The sequence below is a fragment of the Gouania willdenowi genome, chromosome 6 (assembly GCF_900634775.1).
Source record: "Gouania willdenowi chromosome 6, fGouWil2.1, whole genome shotgun sequence".
Lineage (NCBI taxonomy): Eukaryota > Metazoa > Chordata > Actinopteri > Blenniiformes > Gobiesocidae > Gouania > Gouania willdenowi.
The window spans coordinates 64,858,560-64,876,249 of NC_041049.1; the positions used below are offsets into that span (position 1 = coordinate 64,858,560).

The 17,690-nt window shown below is 42.5% G+C and overlaps 3 protein-coding genes across 3 annotated transcripts; all 3 read right to left on the reverse strand.

Moving 5' to 3' along the window:
- Positions 1-3,996: 3,996 nt before the first annotated feature.
- LOC114465286 (trace amine-associated receptor 13c-like) lies at positions 3,997-5,106 on the reverse strand. The gene is made up of 2 exons (XM_028450195.1): positions 4,946-5,106; positions 3,997-4,819 (listed from the first exon to the last, which is right to left on the reverse strand). The coding sequence occupies exons 1-2, from the start codon at positions 5,104-5,106 to the stop codon at positions 3,997-3,999; spliced, it is 984 nt and encodes a 327-aa protein (XP_028305996.1).
- A 3,794-nt stretch (positions 5,107-8,900) lies between these two features.
- On the reverse strand, positions 8,901-10,010 carry LOC114465429 (trace amine-associated receptor 13c-like). Its single transcript, XM_028450430.1, has 2 exons — positions 9,850-10,010; positions 8,901-9,723 (listed from the first exon to the last, which is right to left on the reverse strand). Exons 1-2 carry the CDS (start codon positions 10,008-10,010, stop codon positions 8,901-8,903), a joined length of 984 nt encoding a protein of 327 aa, XP_028306231.1.
- A 5,545-nt stretch (positions 10,011-15,555) lies between these two features.
- LOC114465550 (trace amine-associated receptor 13c-like) lies at positions 15,556-16,665 on the reverse strand. Its single transcript, XM_028450639.1, has 2 exons — positions 16,505-16,665; positions 15,556-16,378 (listed from the first exon to the last, which is right to left on the reverse strand). The coding sequence occupies exons 1-2, from the start codon at positions 16,663-16,665 to the stop codon at positions 15,556-15,558; spliced, it is 984 nt and encodes a 327-aa protein (XP_028306440.1).
- Positions 16,666-17,690: the final 1,025 nt, after the last annotated feature.

The window sequence follows — 17,690 nt, forward strand, 5'->3', positions numbered from 1 at the left end:
TAACCCCAAGCCTAGCTCAGCCCAGTGGCCTTGTCCCATCCAGGGCGCCAGGGGTGCTCTTTTCGGCCTGGGGGGCCTGGGGTGCCTGGTCCCTGGGGGTGAACCTTAACCCCAAGCCTAGCTCAGCCCGGCGGCCTAGTCCCATCCAGGGCGCCAGGGGTGCTCTTTGCTACCACTGAGGCCAGCCTGGGGGGCCTGGTCCCTGGGGGTGAACCTTAACACCAAGCCTAGCTCAGCCCAGTGGCCTCGTCCCATCCAGGGCGCCAGGGGTGCTCTTTTCGGCCTGGGGGGCCTGGGGTGCCTGGTCCCTGGGGGTGAACCTTAACCCCAAGCCTAGCTCAGCCCGGCGGCCTAGTCCCATCCAGGGCGCCAGGGGTGCTCTTTGCTACCACTGAGGCCAGCCTGGGGGGCCTGGTCCCTGGGGGTGAACCTTAACCCCAAGCCTAGCTCAGCCCGGCGGCCTAGTCCCATCCAGGGCGCCAGGGGTGCTCTTTGCTACCACTGAGGCCAGCCTGGGGGGCCTGGTCCCTGGGGGTGAACCTTAACACTAGAAGTCCCAGGGATTTCTATATCCCCCCAGAAGTCCCAGAGCAGGGTCAAATGAACTCTAGGACCAAACTGACGACTCTGATGGCTACAATTTGCATCTATTCATTTGTAAATGAATCACCTGAGAAATCAGCAGGGGGGAGAGCCTGACTCTAACAATGGAAGTCTGGAATGTTAGGGGGAAGTGCCCTGGAAGCTAAAGTCACAATGCCCCGTTTATTAACTCGTTCTGCTTGATGCTGGGGGAGAACAAACACAGACTACAAACATTGAAAGAAACAGAGTCACCTCTTCCAACACACCTGATTCAAATGATTATCAGGCTTCTGCAGAGCTGGATGATCATTTGAATAAGGTGTGCTGATTAGTGGCCCTCGAGGACCGGAATTGGACACCCCTGGAATACCATGTTGTCATGCAGCCTTTTGTGCTGTGGGGAATAAATAGCTGGCTGCTTCCACCTGCTGACACTCCACACTTATTCTACTCAAAATGCAGAGAAGATTTACCACTCAAGAAGCGTTGGAATTGATCCTGAACAATGCAAACCCTTGTGACTCAGATGGGGAGGACATAAACCTTCAGCCAAATTCGGATTCGGACTCTGAGCTGTCTTCAGGTTAGATTTCCCAAACATCCTATTTTCATTTCCTGACTTTATTTTTATTTAAAACCGAAGAAAAGAATAATTTGAATTTGTTCACATTGCAGATGACGAGACTGCTCCTCATCTGGAAAAGAGAGCTCGGTTGGAGAGTGAGCCCACAGAGACGGCGAAAGAGGGCACAGTGTGGCATGAAGAACATGTGGGTACAATTCTCCGTTTCACTCCAATGGAACCGTACGCTGCAGATGGAGAGCCAACAGCAAAGGCCAGAAGAAGAATCAGGAGTCGCCTTCAGAGCTTCCTCTGTTTCATTACTGTTGGCATGCTCCGTCCCATTCAAGAATGGACTATTCAGCATGCACGGCAAACGGAGCAGACGGACTGGTTCATGATCCTCCATGAACTAATGGCATTTATTTCTGTTATTATTTTGAGGGGGGGTGACCAAGGTTCCATCTCTGCGTGACAGCTGGTCAGCATGCCTGGGAAACCCACTTATCACTGGAATTATGTCACGAAACCGTTTCCAAGACATCATGCGTCACCTACGATTTGATGACATGTTTACGCGCAGTGAGCGAGTGCAGACAGATAAGTTTGCTGCAATTTCGGATGTGTGGGGATCGTTTGTTACCAACTGCATCACATGCTACAACCCTGGTCGACACATCACAATTGATGAACAGCTTTTCCCATCGAAGACTCGCTGCTGTTTCCTGCAGTACATTGCAACAAAACCCGACAAATTTGGCATAAAGTTTTGGGTGGCTTGTGATTTGAAAACAAAGTACATCTGCAATGTCCTCCCATATCTTGGAAAGGACCCCAGTCGTCCCAGTGAGGAGAGACTTTCTGAGAGTGTGGTGATGAAGCTGATGGAACCATTTATGGACAAAGGCAGGACGGTCACCACGGACAATTTCTTTACATCACTGACACTTGCACGACGACTGCTCAGCCGGAAAACCACCATCCTCGGGACAGTCAACAAGATTCGCCGGGAAATTCCTCAGTCAACTAGAAAGATGGACCGCAAGGAATTCACCACTCAGGTATGTTGTTGGTCTTTTTTATTCCATCAACACCTCTGAGTGTGTCATTGTGTTTAAAAACCGCTATAATAACAACAATTTCTTCTTTTTTAGGTGTTTTCCACCACTGGTGCCACGCTGACGGTGTATGCGCCCAAACGAAAAAAGACCGTCTACATTCTCAGCAGCATGCACAGCGTGGTTGAGACTGAGGAAACCATCAAAAGGAAGCCAAACACCATCACCCAATACAACACCACAAAGTGCGGAGTGGATGTGATGGACCAGATGGTGCGGGAGTACAGTGTGCGCACAGGAACACGGCGATGGCCAGTCGCCGTGTTCTACAACATGATCGACATGGCGGCACTCAATACACATCTGCTTTATCAAGCATGCACCGGGGTGCAGGAGAGACGGGTGGACTTCCTGGTTCAGCTAGCAAGAGAGTTGGCTAACTCTCATGTGAGTGAAAAGAAGGCACTCAAAGAGCAACTGCGCCAACAACAACCGCCTACACCTGGCCCTGGGAAAAGGGCTAAGTGTCAGATCAACCATTGCTGCAAGAGCAATCGCGCAACTGTGCGATGTGTTCATTGCCACAAATACACATGTGGCAAATGTAGGAGAGAGATACCGTGGCAGTACCAAGTATGTCACGAGTCTCAATAAGAGGATGAAGGAGATTCTTCTAAATATGTGCACAGTTGCTTTGTTATTATCGTTATTTTTATTTATTTTGTTTGTTTTTTTTTTTACACAAATAAAAACCATTGAAAACAAATCACAGTTGTTCTTTTGCACATTTCTCAAACCACACTGTCATTAAAAATAAATAATTTTTGTGTTCTCTTTGGGTCAAATGACACCTCTCTGGGTTTTATAGGTAAAAAGTTCATTTGACACCTCTGTGGGACTTCTAGTGTTAAACACTTGCTGTACATTCAGCTGACATAAAAATATTGTTTTCAAATATGTAGAATAATTGTGAATTCATCAGTAGCAGTAGTAGTTTTAATATTTTGGTTAATTTTTTCCAGGCACCTTTTTTGTCCGTCAAATGTATTTAAAATAAACTAAAATTAAAGAGAGAATGTTATTTAACTGTTGAACCTTGCCATAATTTTATTTATTTATATATTTTTTTAAATTGAAAAAATGGTCTCGGTCTTGGTCTTGACTCGGTCTCGGCTCCCGAAAGTCTTGGTCTTGTCTTGGTCTCGGTGCATTCTGGTCTCGGGCAAGTCTTGGTCTCGGATAGTGCGGTCTTGAACACAACACGAGGAAAATGTTATCTTTGGTTTTCATATTTGGTCTGAAAAAGCAGATAATGTTAACATTTAATTAAATATAGTTGCAGGAATGATATCCACCTGAAGGTTCCATTTTATTTTTAAGCATCATAATATAGCAGAAAACAGAAGAGGCCCAACAAATGAGAAGACTTACATGTTCTGGTGCTGGACAACCAGTGATGTACATTAAAATATAGTTCTATCCAACATTAGTCTTATTCAGTGTAGAAATAAGAGCTTAAAACAAATCACCAATGTTTTACAACTTTTTTTACTGACCTATAAATCATAACTTGTAAGGTTGAACATATGATTTTATTGAGCAGAAAAATACATCTGTCAATAGTCTTAGCACACATTCAGGAGATCCCTGTTATTTCAATTCATGACACAAGACCATAAAATAAGATCCAACTTTGTGTAATCCTTGCAATTTGCCATAACATATCTTTGCTGATAACAAAGTATTATTGACTGAGGGGTGAATTGCTGCACAGGGTGTTTGTGACAGTGTCTATAATAATTTAGCATGGCGGGAGTTTGGCTGCAGCATTTTAAGTGTAACAATAAGCTTGACAGATTTTCTAAACCACGGGTAAAACATGGCATAAATGATGGGATTCAAACATGAGTTCAAGTACAGCAGCCAGAGGACAAAAACAGAGGATGAGGTGCTCTCCTCTACGTCCTCACCTGAAAGAGATGGGGCATATAATGGACATATACATATTATAAACACAACTACAACAACACCCAGAATTTTGGCTGCTTTCATCTCTGACTTGTTCACCATCAAAGCCCTGGAGGGTTGATGTGTGGCAGCGGTGATGTGTGAGTGCATGGCCCGAGCCTGAGACACAGCCACCACAAACACTCTCATGTACAACACTATGATCACACAGATGGGGCCACTGAAGTTAATGACAAAATCCACAGTCCCTGTGATGTAGCTGAGGACAATGTAACACTCTCCCCGACAGGTTTTGTGCAGTTTGGACTCCCCAAAAAAGTCATTTAGGATTAAAGTGGTGTTATAGAGAACAGAGCACAACCAACAGAGACAGATACACATCTCAGTTCTGCCCAGAGTGACTCTGCTGTGGTAATGCAAGGGTTCACACACAGCCAGATAACGGTCAATGGATATGAGCACCATGTTTCCTATAGATGAGGAGGTGATGACAAAGTCAGTGATTAAATAAAGAACACACACAACGTCACCCAGGAACCAGCAGAACTGAGTGGAAATGATTTCAGTTGGCATCAGCAGAAGGCCTACAAGAAAGTCTGACACAGCCAGGGAGAGTAAGAGGAGGTTGGTGGGGCTGTGGAGCTGCCTGTAGGATTGAAAACATCATCAGATCACCAATGACAACAGAAGAATCACTGATCCTTCCTTTATCACACAACATAATTACAGACATTAATGCAATATAAACAGTACTGAGCTAACGTGAGAATACTTGAAGTGTGAGATGGAGATGATGACCAGCAGGTTGAGAGCAGTGGTGAGCACGGAGACGAGGGAGAGAACAACCTGAAGGAGCACGTCTTTTGTCTGCGGCGTCGCAGGCTTTGTGCAGGAGGTGTTGAGGAGCTGTGGAAAGCAGAGCTGATCCTCCATCCTCGCTGAGAGGTGGGAAGGATCTGCTGAAGTTTCTCAGTGGTCCTGTAATAAATGTCAAGTGTCTTCTGTGGACCTTCCTCTTTCTCACCAAAGTCCCTCCTCTTCCTGTCTGCCTTTAGTTCATCATCTGTACAACACTTCCTTTTCCTTAATCCATGCCTGTTTCCTAATGCCTGGTATCCAAGCTCCAAGGATCAGAGGTCAATGACTGATGCATTACAGGGGACCAATTAACTCGATAGTTTTTGAAAAAGAGAGTGATGTATCAACTATCAACTCAGCTAGGGCTTCATTTCTGACCATCACTCACACACACAAAACAGAAAACAAAACATTGGCCCTCTGTAAAATGTATAACCTGTTTGTGTGATGTGGATGACCCCTGAGGGGTATTCCATAAAGGAGGGTTAACAAACTCTGACTCTATCCATAAACTCTGGGTCAACATACCCAGCGATGGGAAACTCTGGGAATCTGATTCCATTACAGCTGGTATGAAGTAGGTCAATCAACCCTGAGTATGTAAACCTTGGGTTGCTGACGTGCACGCGCGCGATAAAAAGCCATCATCAATGGATCAGAGATTTACTCAAACTGCCATGGCAACCAGCCAGAAGAGAGAGAGTGATTTATTCATCCTACTGGGTGAAATAAGCCAGTGTTTGAGTATTATGAGCCTGTTCTAAAGGTGCGTTCAGTCTTCACTGACTATAGTGGCTTAAATCACCCGTAATTAGTCACACTTTTTGGTCGCTTTATCACTTTATCTCTTCAGTGACGTAGTGTTGTGGTGGTCAAGACCAGTGTTGGTCTCGAGACCAAATTTTAAAGGTCTTGGTCTTGTCTCGGACTCTGAAGCATTTTGACTCGGGCTGCCCGGACTCGGGATTTTCCGTCAAGACCGTTCGAGACCAGCACTAATTCCTGCTATTTTTAAACTTTTTTATAATGTGATAATAACACGGAGAAGAACGGGATAAAACAATCCTTTATTCATTATTTAATCCACCCTGTATAATGACCACAACCTTCCTTAATGTGACTGAGTGACGTGTGTGACACACTCATACGTGTGTGGCTACGGTGTCAGTTTGGACCGCGGAGCGCAAGGGAGATATGAACTAATCACTGTAAAAATCCCAGTAAAACTCCAGAAAACAATCACCAGTAATAAATATTATCTCCCTGGTAAAGACAGTAGCTTTAACAACTGGTAAAATGATAAAATGATGATATTACAGCCTGTGAAGGCTGGATAGGGGACGCACTTACTCTGCTTCTGGGTCCTAGTGCCAGCCGAACGGTGAAGCCTGTTCCGTTTACTGTGTTTACTGAGGTCCGTGTGTGTTTAATAAGTCCGTGTGTGTCCGTGTGAAAGTCTACATGTTTATGCATCTGTCCATCCACTCTTTTCATTATATCCATGTCTTTTAAGGCTTTATTGCATAATGTCGGCTGTAGTCCGGGCCGCCGCCATCTTGGTTTATGTCGTCACTAGTGCGTCATCGCCGCAGAGTTGCACTAGCCCAGAATGAGTCAAATAACTGTAAAGAGGTCTTATATTAGTCTATTTTCTTTTTAAATTGGTGTTTTTTTTGTGTCTTTAGACTTCAATTACATGTATGTATATAATATGTTCCCCACAATATAAACAGGTTCACAATATAATTATTTTTTATATGTGACAGGTGTTAGGTAGGTGCACTAATTAAGAACACTACAAATAGTGACCTGCAGGAGGAACACAGGTATTCCAGCTACTGGGTTGTGGAATGTGGCAGGTGCTCTAATCAAGACTGCTGCAAATGGTGACCTGTAGGAAGAACACAGGTTGTTCAGCCATTGGTATGAGGACAGTGGAATAGGGCAGGTGCACACCTTATTCCACATGAGCATGCAGAAGGTGCAGGAAAAGCTGGTAGGAAATTCTGTTTGTGTATATGGTATGTTGTGTTGGTGTCTAGCACATGGCATCTACATCTTTATTATTTCAGATGTGCTTCCCTGCTTGTTCTCTGTTTGAGTGGAGTACAGCTGGTTGTTGGTAGACTACCGACGGACCAGGTATTTTAAAGTTTGTTTGTAGTTCATCTTTTATTGATATGTTTTAATGTTTTTTGTATTAGTGTTTTTTATGGTTATTAATGTTTTCTTTGCAGAGCATCGTGGTCCATACGCTGCTCTTGCTGAGAATAATTTGTTAGTTTTGTTTATTAGTTAGGCTTTGTTTCCTTTGTTCTAGTCCGCCCTGACACGTGAGCCGGTCAGGGGCAAATAGCTGGGTTTTGCCCGTGGGGCGGGCTAGTTCCTATTTTTTTTCTTCTCTTTATTCATTTTTTGTTTTGCATTTTATTTGAACTTGTGCTCCCCCCTTGTCACCAATACCCGGTAAGCTCTCAGTCAGGCATTCAGGTGGGGCCTTAAGGGTGTAAGTGTGCCGTGCATATTCATGTGTGTAAACTCTTTGAGAGGAATATTTGAATTACAGTGTGTAATTGTTGTGAAACCATATCTGCCCCCAATCCTGTTACCATAATTGAGAGTTGAACTGGGAGTCTGGTATGGTGAGGCTTATTAATCTTTATGAACTGGTTTTAATAATAAAGATTCTATCTCCCTAACTATTTGACTGCTTCTTTTGTATTGCTAAATCCTTAAGCGGGTGTAACATATAGTTTCTGTCACATGACTGTTCCAGGGTTTGAGTTTGTTTTATTTAGTTTCACATCTACCTGTAGCTCTTTGTTTTTTACACTGATGACAACTTGTTTGTAGTTTTATTTCAGAAAGTTTCACTTTACAGTTACAGTTGGAAACCTTTGTTAATTGAATATCCTAGTTATATTACAGCAACCAAATTAAACTATATCAACTAAGTGAATTAATAAAAATAACCTGTGTAAAGGCTTTTTCAAACAAAAAATTATCTTGTGAACTCTGTGACCTGTTAAACCTGAACAACTGAAAGAATCAGAATCAAGAATCATTATTTTTTGGCAGAAATGCTTTTAAACACTTGCTGTACATTCAGCTGACATAAAAATATTGTTTTCAAATATGTAGAATAATTGTGAATTCATCAGTAGCAGTAGTAGTTTTAATATTTTGGTTAATTTTTTCCAGGCACCTTTTTTGTCCGTCAAATGTATTTAAAATAAACTAAAATTAAAGAGAGAATGTTATTTAACTGTTGAACCTGGTCTCGGTGCATTCTGGTCTCGGGCAAGTCTTGGTCTCGGATAGTGCAGTCTTGAACACAACACTAGGAAAATGTTATCTTTGGTTTTCATATTTGGTCTGAAAAAGCAGATAATGTTAACATTTAATTAAATATAGTTGCAGGAATGATATCCACCTGAAGGTTCCATTTTATTTTTAAGCATCATAATATAGCAGAAAACAGAAGAGGCCCAACAAATGAGAAGACTTACATGTTCTGGTGCTGGACAACCAGTGATGTACATTAAAATGTAGTTCTATCCAACATTAGTCTTATTCAGTGTAGAAATAAGAGCTTAAAACAAATCACCAATGTTTTACAACTTTTTTTACATACCTATAAATCATAACCTGTAAGGTTGAAAATATGATTTTATTGAGCAGAAAAATACATCTGTCAATAGTCTTAGCACACATTCAGGAGATCACTGTTATTTCAATTCATGACACAAGACCATAAAATAAGATCCAACTTTGTGTAATCCATGCAATTTGCCATAACATATCTTTGCTGATGACAAAGTATTATTGACTGAGGGGTGAAGTGCTGCACAGGGTGTTTGTGACAGTGTCTATAATAATTTAGCATGGCGGGAGTTTGGCTGCAGCATTTTAAGTGTAACAATAAGCTTGACAGATTTTCTAAACCACGGGTAAAACATGGCATAAATGATGGGATTCAAACATGAGTTCAAGTACAGCAGCCAGAGGTTAAATGGAGAGGATGAGGTGCTCTCCTCTATGTTCTCACCTGAAAGAGATGGGGCATATAATGGACATAAACATATTATAAACACAACAACAACAACACCCAGAATTTTGGCTGCTTTCATCTCTGACTTGTTCACCATCAAAGTCCTGGAGGGTTGATGTGTGGCAGCGGTGATGTGTGAGTGCATGGCCCGAGCCTGAGACACAGCCACCACAAACACTCTCATGTACAACACTATGATCACACAGATGGGGCCAATGAAGGTAATAACAAAATCCACAGTCCCTGTGATGTAGCTGAGGACAATGTAACACTCTCCCCGACAGGTTTTGTGCAGTTTGGACTCCCCAAATAAGTCATTTAGGATGAAAGTGGTGTTATAGAGAAAAGAGCACAACCAACAGAGACAGATACACATCTCAGTTCTGCCCAGAGTGACTCTGCTGTGGTAATGCAAGGGTTCACACACAGCCAGAAAACGGTCAATGGATATGAGCACCATGTTTCCTATAGATGAGGAGGTGATGACAAAGTCAGTGATTAAATAAAGAACACACACAACGTCACCCAGGAACCAGCAGAACTGAGTGGAAATGATTTCAGTTGGCATCAGCAGAAGGCCTACAAGAAAGTCTGACACAGCCAGGGAGAGTAAGAGGAGGTTGGTGGGGCTGTGGAGCTGCCTGTAGGATTGAAAACATCATCAGATCACCAATGACAACAGAAGAATCACTGATCCTTCCTTTATCACACAACATAATTACAGACATCAATGCAATATACACAGTACTGAGTTAACGGGAGAATACTTGAAGTGTGAGATGGAGATGATGACCAGCAGGTTGAGAGCAGTGGTGAGCACGGAGACGAGGGAAAGAACAACCTGAAGGAGCACGTCTTTTGTCTGCGGCGTCGCAGGCTTTGTGCAGGAGGTGTTGAGGAGCTCTGGAAAGCAGAGCTGATCCTCCATCCTCGCTGAGAGGTGGGAAGGATCTGCTGAAGTTTCTCAGTGGTCCTGTAATAAATGTCAAGTGTCTTCTGTGGACCTTCCTCTTTCTCACCAAAGTCCCTCCTCTTCCTGTCTGCCTTTAGTTCATCATCTGTACAACACTTCCTTTTCCTTAATCCATGCCTGTTTCCTAATGCCTGGTATCCAAGCTCCAAGGATCAGAGGTCAATGACTGATGCATTACAGGGGACCAATTAACTCGATAGTTTTTGAAAAAGAGAGTGATGTAACAACTATCAACTCAGCTAGGGCCTCATTTCTGACCATCACACACACACACAAAACAGAAAACAAAACATTGGCCCTCTGTAAAATGTATAACCTGTTTGTGTGATGTGGATGACCCCTGAGGGGTATTCCATAAAGGAGGGTTAACAAACTCTGACTCTATCCATAAACTCTGGGTCAACATACCCAGCGATGGGAAACTCTGGGAATCTGATTCCATTACAGCTGGTATGAAGTAGGTCAATCAACCCTGAGTATGTAAACCTTGGGTTGCTGACGTGCACGCGCGCGATAAAAAGCCATCATCAATGGATCAGAGATTTACTCGAACTGCCATGGCAACCAGCCAGAAGAGAGAGAGTGATTTATTCATCCTATTGGGTGAAATAAGCCAGTGTTTGAGTATTATGAGCCTGTTCTAAAGGTGCGTTCAGTCTTCACTGACTATAGTGGCTTAAATCACCCGTAATTAGTCACACATTTTGGTCGCTTTATCACTTTATTTCTTCAGTGACGTGACGAGCGGAGAATAATATAAATAAAATGTGTCTGAGGAGACGCAGCAGCAGCATAAGATGGCTGCATAGAGAGACCTCTTGTTACACTGGATATAAAGATAGTGACTGCCGCTTGATATTGCATCATTTATAATGATTTTTAATGTAATATTGTTGCCAGAGTCATCTCACCATCCTAAAAAATAATCCCTGAAGCAGGATGCGTACCTTTGACCCATTGCTTCCAAGAGCAGCGTCACAATTCACTGCACCATCATACCTTCATAGATGCATGAACTACACATTTAACTGTAATATAAAACAATAATCGAGCCTTAAAAGTGGATTTATTTAAATTGTCATCTCCTCCTTCATACTATCCACAGGTTTGTATTCAGAGAACTTTACTACAGACGTCAGAAGATGTTTTAATGCAGATCAACATCTCAGTGACTTTCACGTAATGCTCTGTATTTACAATGTTAGAAAGAAAACTACTGTTTGCACAAAAAAAAAAGGTAAAGCAACACAACATTAGTAATGATGTGAGCACGTCTGTGGTGTGTGATGTTACTAATGTGTTTCAGAGAAAAGTGTCAAGGTACATCAAAGTGTTTATAAATGGTGTTCAGGTGGGCGGAGCCAGGTAGAAACCCAGGGTTTCTTTGATAAAACTTGCCAGCGACCAGGTTTAGTTCATGGACAATGTTGCCATGGTAAGAGATGGGGCATATAATAGACATAGACATATTGTAAACACAACTACAACAACACCCAGAATTTTGGCTGCCTTCATCTCTGACTTGTTCACCATCAAAGCCCTGGAGGGTTGATGTGTGGCAGCGGTGATGTGTGAGTGCATGGCACTCACAAGGCACTTAAATTGTGGGCGCGGCTCTGCTGCTGACCCAGTGTCTCACCGGTCTGTCTCGTCTCCTGTCATTTTTATGTTTTTTGTTGTTTTAAGTGATCGTGCCCGCATTCTCTTTGTGACAAAATGAAGTTCAGCGCCGGCATATTACTTTGGCTGGCTGTGTGCCTTCTCAGCAGTTTAATCGCCAAAGTATGGAGTGTATACGGAAAAGCCGACATCCTCACCTACACGCGGGTCCAGCTGTTGTCACTCAGGCACTCATTCAAGCCGTAGGACTCTTGTCTGGAGCTGCTGATCAAGTATCCGCAACTCAAAAAATCGGAACGTGAAAAGGGACTAAAATAAAGAAAAGAGGATCCAGAGGCGGAGTGAGAGAAAGACTAAGGAGGCGCGGCAGCAGACATCCTCTACCGGTAATAACTTTTTGTAATGTTCGCTCTTTGAGCAACAAGATGAATGAAATGACCGCTAAAGTTCAATATGACAATGAGTACCGACTGAGTAACCTCATCTGTTTTACGGAAAGCTGGTTGAAAGAGGAGATGTCAGACCCCAACTTGTCGGCTTACACAATAATTCGGGCTGACAGACACTAATTCGTCACGGAAATCTATTGGCGGTGGTTTGTGTGTCTACATGGACACACGCTGGGCTACCCAGTACACCGTCCGGGAACGTGTGTGCACACATGACTATGAAATCCTGCTTGTCTCATTTCGCCTCTTTTACCTCCCGAGTTAGTTTGGCCAGATTACAATCATATTGGCCTACGTTCCTGGGCCGGACTTCGTGGGAGCTGCAGCCAGGATAGCCGAGAGCTATAACACCGCTCTGTCCCGTGCAGTTAACCAACCCGTCCTGTTGCTCGGGGACTTTAACTCCTGTAACCTGCCCGATCCTCTACCCACTTTACATCAATACGTGGACTGTCCCACCCGCCGCCACGTACCCTGGATAAGTGTTATGGCAACATACCTGACGCCTATAAACCCATCTGTAGGCCTGCCTTGGGGAAGTCTGACCATAACGTCGTCCATCTACTTCCACGTTACAGGGCTAAGCTGAGATGGGAAAGGACAGTGAGAAAGGAAATTGAGATCTGGACTGAGGACTGCAGGGAGGAGATGAAATGCGAGCTAGAGACTACCGACTGGCTATTTCTTAACTCATGTGACACCCCTCATGGTCTAATTGACACTTTTATGTCCTATTTGTTGTTTAATGAAAGTAAAATCACTCGAACTAAAACTGTTAGAATATTTCCTAATAACAATTTATGGATGTGATCTAAAGGAATGCATTCGTGAGAAAAAACACGCTTTTAGAAATGGTAATACTGAGTTACTTAAGGAAAAAAGATGTGAACTAAGATCTAAACTGAGTAAAGCAAAAATAGAATACAAGGATAAAGTTGAATGTCATTATTTCTCAGGAAATGCTAAGAAAGCATGGGAAGGTTTAAATGTGATGATGGGTCTGGAAACTAAAAAAAAGTGTACCCCCTTGTCACACCCCTCTCCATCTTTTGCAAATGATCGAAATGTCTTTTTCAGTCGTTTTGACAAGAATGATTTTAGTGTTGATAGTGTGTGTAGATCCATCTCTGGATATGTCCCTATTACACTGAATGAACATGAGATTGTTGCCAGCCTGTCTAGTATTAAGCCCAACTCGGCCCCGGGGCCAGATGGCCTGAGAGGGAGAGTTCTAAAAGAAAATGTTCATGAACTTAAAGGTATTGTGCTGGAGTTATTCCAGTGCTTGCTTAATTCTTTAACAATACCCAAATTATGGAAAATGTCTTATATTGTGCCCAACCTTAAAAAACCTGGAGCTACTGAATTAAAAGATTATAGGCCCATTGCACTTACTTCAATCTCAGGAAAATGTTTTGAGAGAGTTATAAGCAGACAAATCACAGCATCGGTTTCATACAGCTTAGATCATCTCCAGTTTGCTTACAAAAGTCAGAGGGGAACCGATGACGCAACTGTCAGTATGTTCCACACTCTGTCAAAGCACCTTCAAGCCCCCTCCCACTTTGCTAGGGCCTTGTTTATCGATTTTACTTCTGCCTTAAACAGCATGCAGATTCACATCCTGCTGCAGAGACTTATCGATATAGGAGTAAACGGTGGTATTATACACCTTGTTAGGGACTTCCTCTCTGACCGTCCTCAACAGGTTCTGGTTAATAATACTCGGTCCGACATCATTTTACTTAATACTGGTGCCCCGCAAGGGACTATTTTATCCCGTTTACTTTTTTCCATATATACAAACGAATTCCAATTCGATCTGGGAAAGTTTCGTTTGTTTAAGTATGCAGATGATATGGCCCTGGTTGCCTTATTAAAGGAGGGGGACATAGTCGGAGAGGGAGCTTATAGAGCATATGTGTCATCTCTCCAGAAGTGGTACGATGAAAGTTCCTGAGAGATCAATGTAACAAAAACACAGAAACTTGTTTTTCATGAAAAGGACCCTGTGCAGCCCCTTATAATTGGGGGACAAATTGTAGAGGTAGTAGACAAGTTCAAATATTTAGGTACATATATTGATTGTAATCTAAATTTCAGTGAAAACACAGACTATATTTTTAAAACTTGTAACCAACGTCTTCATCTACTGCGCAAGCTCAACTCCTTTAGCGTGAGCAAGCACATTATGGAAACAGTTTATAAGAACCTGATTGAGGGCATTTTAACTTTTAATATGGCAATGTGGTATGGTAGCCTAAACATAAAAGGAAGAAGCAAGCTGCAGAGAATAGTAAACCTTGCCTCAAAAATCATAGGGACAAAACAGAAACAAGTAAGTTGTATGTACGAGGAAGTGCTGAGGAAAAAAGCTGTCAAAACTGCAAACGACCCGTCCCATCCACTCAATAGGGAGTTTGAACTTCTCCCCTCGGGTAGACGTCACAAAGTGCCAAGGGCAAATCGTAATATTTTTAAGAATTCCTTTATCGCTAAAGCAATTGGGGTACTGAACACCATGTCCCGTTGATGTGTTGTTTACTGCCACTGCTGTCCTGCTTCTTGCCCTGAAGATGTCTGTGTGTAAGTGTTGTTGTTGTTGCTATGCTGTTCTGCTTGTTGTTTTTATATGAGACCAAAGATAAATCTCCACACTGTGGACAATAAATGAATTAACTAACTAACTAACTAACTAACTAACTAACATACTCTGAGAAGAACATACCAGTTGTTGTTGTTGTTGTTGTGGTTATATACTGTGCTCTGTTTACTGTTTGTACAGTACCCCCTGCCCTATACAAAGACTGTGGCCTAAGTTTTTTTTTTTGTAATTGGTAGACATTTGTTCATATACAAGCACTGCTATTTACTTTTCCAAAGATTACTTTATAACTACAATATGTAATAATTTGCAACATCCTGTGGAACATTTATTTATTTATTTTCCTTGTGTCACATTATTTCTATAGTGCATTATTTAAAATCCTCACAGTTTCAAAGTTAAGACATCAAAAATAGACCAAACAGTGATGTGAGACTGCATGGCTCAGGCGTGAATTACTAGAAACACTCTCACATACAGGACCACAATGATGCTGAAAGGAATCATAAATATTTTCAAAAATAACTACATTATCAACGGTGCAGGAAGGAAATCCACCAGAAGGTTCCATTTCATATTTAAGCACCAGCAGAGAGCAGAAGAGGCCCAACAAATGAGAAGAGTAATATGTTCTTGTGCTCGACAACCAGTGATGTACATTAAAATATAGTTTTGTCCAACATTAGTGTAGAAAATAAAAGCTTAAATAAAATCACTTTTACTTACTTACAAATCATAATCTGTAAGATTGAAAATATGATTTATTCAGCAGAAAAATACATTTATCAAAAGTCTGTGAAGTGCTGCACAGGGTGTTTGACAGTGTTTATAATAATTTAGCATGGCGGGAGTTTGGCTGCAGCATTTTAAGTGTAACAATAAGCTTGACAGATTTTCTAAACCACGGGTAAAACATGGCATAAATGATGGGATTCAAAGATGAGTTCAAGTACAGCAGCCAGAGGTTAAATGGAGAGGATGAGGTGCTCTCCTCTACGTCCTCACCTGAAAGAGATGGGGCATATAATGGACATAAACATATTATAAACACAACTACAACAACACCCAGAATTTTGGCAGCTTTCATCTCTGACTTGTTCACCATCAAAGTCCTGGAGGGTTGATGTGTGGCAGCGGTGATGTGTGAGTGCATGGCCCGAGCCTGAGACACAGCCACCAAAAACACTCTCATGTACAACACTATGATCACACAGATGGGGCCAATGAAGGTAATAACAAAATCCACAGTCACTGTGATGTAGCTGAGGACAATGTAACACTCTCCCCGACAGGTTTTGTGCAGTTTGGACTCCCCAAAAAAGTCATTTAGGATTAAAGTGGTGTTATAAAGAACAGAGCACAACCAACAGAGACAGATACACATCTCAGTTCTGCCCAGAGTGACTCTGCTGTGGTAATGCAAGGGTTCACACACAGCCAGAAAACGGTCAATGGATATGAGCACCATGTTTCCTATTGATGAGGAGGTGATGACAAAGTCAGTGATTAAAAAAAGAACACACACAACGTCACCCAGGAACCAGCAGAACTGAGTGGAAAGGATTTCAGTTGGCATCAGCAGAAGGCCTACAAGAAAGTCTGACACAGCCAGGGAGAGTAAGAGGAGGTTGGTGGGGCTGTGGAGCTGCCTGTAGGATTGAAAACATCATCAGATCACCAATGACAACAGAAGAATTACTGATCCTTCCTTTATCACACAACATAATTACAGACATCAATGCAATATACACATTACTGAGTTAACGTGAGAATACTTGAAGTGTGAGATGGAGATGATGACCAGCAGGTTGAGAGCAGTGGTGAGCACGGAGACGAGGGAAAGAACAACCTGAAGGAGCACGTCTTTTGTCTGCGGCGTCGCAGGCTTTGTGCAGGAGGTGTTGAGGAGCTCTGGAAAGCAGAGCTGATCCTCCATCCTCGCTGAGAGGTGGGAAGGATCTGCTGAAGTTTCTCAGTGGTCCTGTAATAAATGTCAAGTGTCTTCTGTGGACCTTCCTCTTTTTCACCAAAGTCCCTCCTCTTCCTGTCTGCCTTTAGTTCATCATCTGTACAACACTTCCTTTTCCTTAATCCATGCCTGTTTCCTAATGCCTGGTATCCAAGCTCCAAGGATCAGAGGTCAATGACTGATGCATTACAGGGGACCAGTTAACTCGATAGTTTTTGAAAAAGAGAGTGATGTAACAACTATCAACTCAGCTAGGGCCTCATTTCTGACCATCACTCACACACACAAAACAGAAAACAAAACATTGGCCCTCTGTAAAATGTATAACCTGTTTGTGTGATGTGGATGACCCCTGAGGGGTATTCCATAAAGGAGGGTTAACAAACTCTGACTCTATCCATAAACTCTGGGTCAACATACCCAGCGATGGGAAACTCTGGGTATCTGATTCCATTACAGCTGGTATGAAGTAGGTCAATCAACCCTGAATATGTAAACCTTGGGTTGCTGACGAGTACGCGCGCAATAAAAAGCCATCATCAATGGATCAGAGATTTACTCGAACTGCCATGGCAACCAGCCAGAAGAGAGAGTGTGATTTATTCATCCTATTGGGTGAAATAAGCCAGTGTTTGAGTATTATGAGCCTGTTCTAAAGGTGCGTTCAGTCTTCACTGACTATAGTGGCTTAAATCACCCGTAATTAGTCACACATTTTGGTCGCTTTATCACTTTATCTCTTCAGTGACGTGACGAGCGGAGAAAAATATAAATAAAATGTGTCTGAGGAGACGCAGCAGCAGCATAAGATGGCTGCATAGAGAGACCTCTTATTACAATGGATATAAAGATAGTGACTGCCGCTTGATATTGCATCATTTATATTGATTTTTAATGTAATATTGTTGCCAGAGTCATCTCACCATCCTAAAAAAAAAACCCTGAAGCAGGACGCGTACCCGTGACCCATCGCTTCCAAGAGCAGCGTCACA

What these genes read in the sequence shown, in the direction of transcription:
- LOC114465286 (XM_028450195.1), bottom strand. Translation starts at nt 5,106, where the DNA reads ATGGAGGATCAGCTCTGCTTTCCACAGCTCCTCAACACCTCCTGCACA. An exon ending in ATCTCCATCTCACACTTCAA is followed by an intron (nt 4,820 to 4,945) that starts GTATTCTCACGT and finishes TCAATCCTACAG; the next exon opens with GCAGCTCCACAGCCCCACCA.
- LOC114465429 (XM_028450430.1), bottom strand. Translation starts at nt 10,010, where the DNA reads ATGGAGGATCAGCTCTGCTTTCCAGAGCTCCTCAACACCTCCTGCACA. An exon ending in ATCTCCATCTCACACTTCAA is followed by an intron (nt 9,724 to 9,849) that starts GTATTCTCCCGT and finishes TCAATCCTACAG; the next exon opens with GCAGCTCCACAGCCCCACCA.
- LOC114465550 (XM_028450639.1), bottom strand. Translation starts at nt 16,665, where the DNA reads ATGGAGGATCAGCTCTGCTTTCCAGAGCTCCTCAACACCTCCTGCACA. An exon ending in ATCTCCATCTCACACTTCAA is followed by an intron (nt 16,379 to 16,504) that starts GTATTCTCACGT and finishes TCAATCCTACAG; the next exon opens with GCAGCTCCACAGCCCCACCA.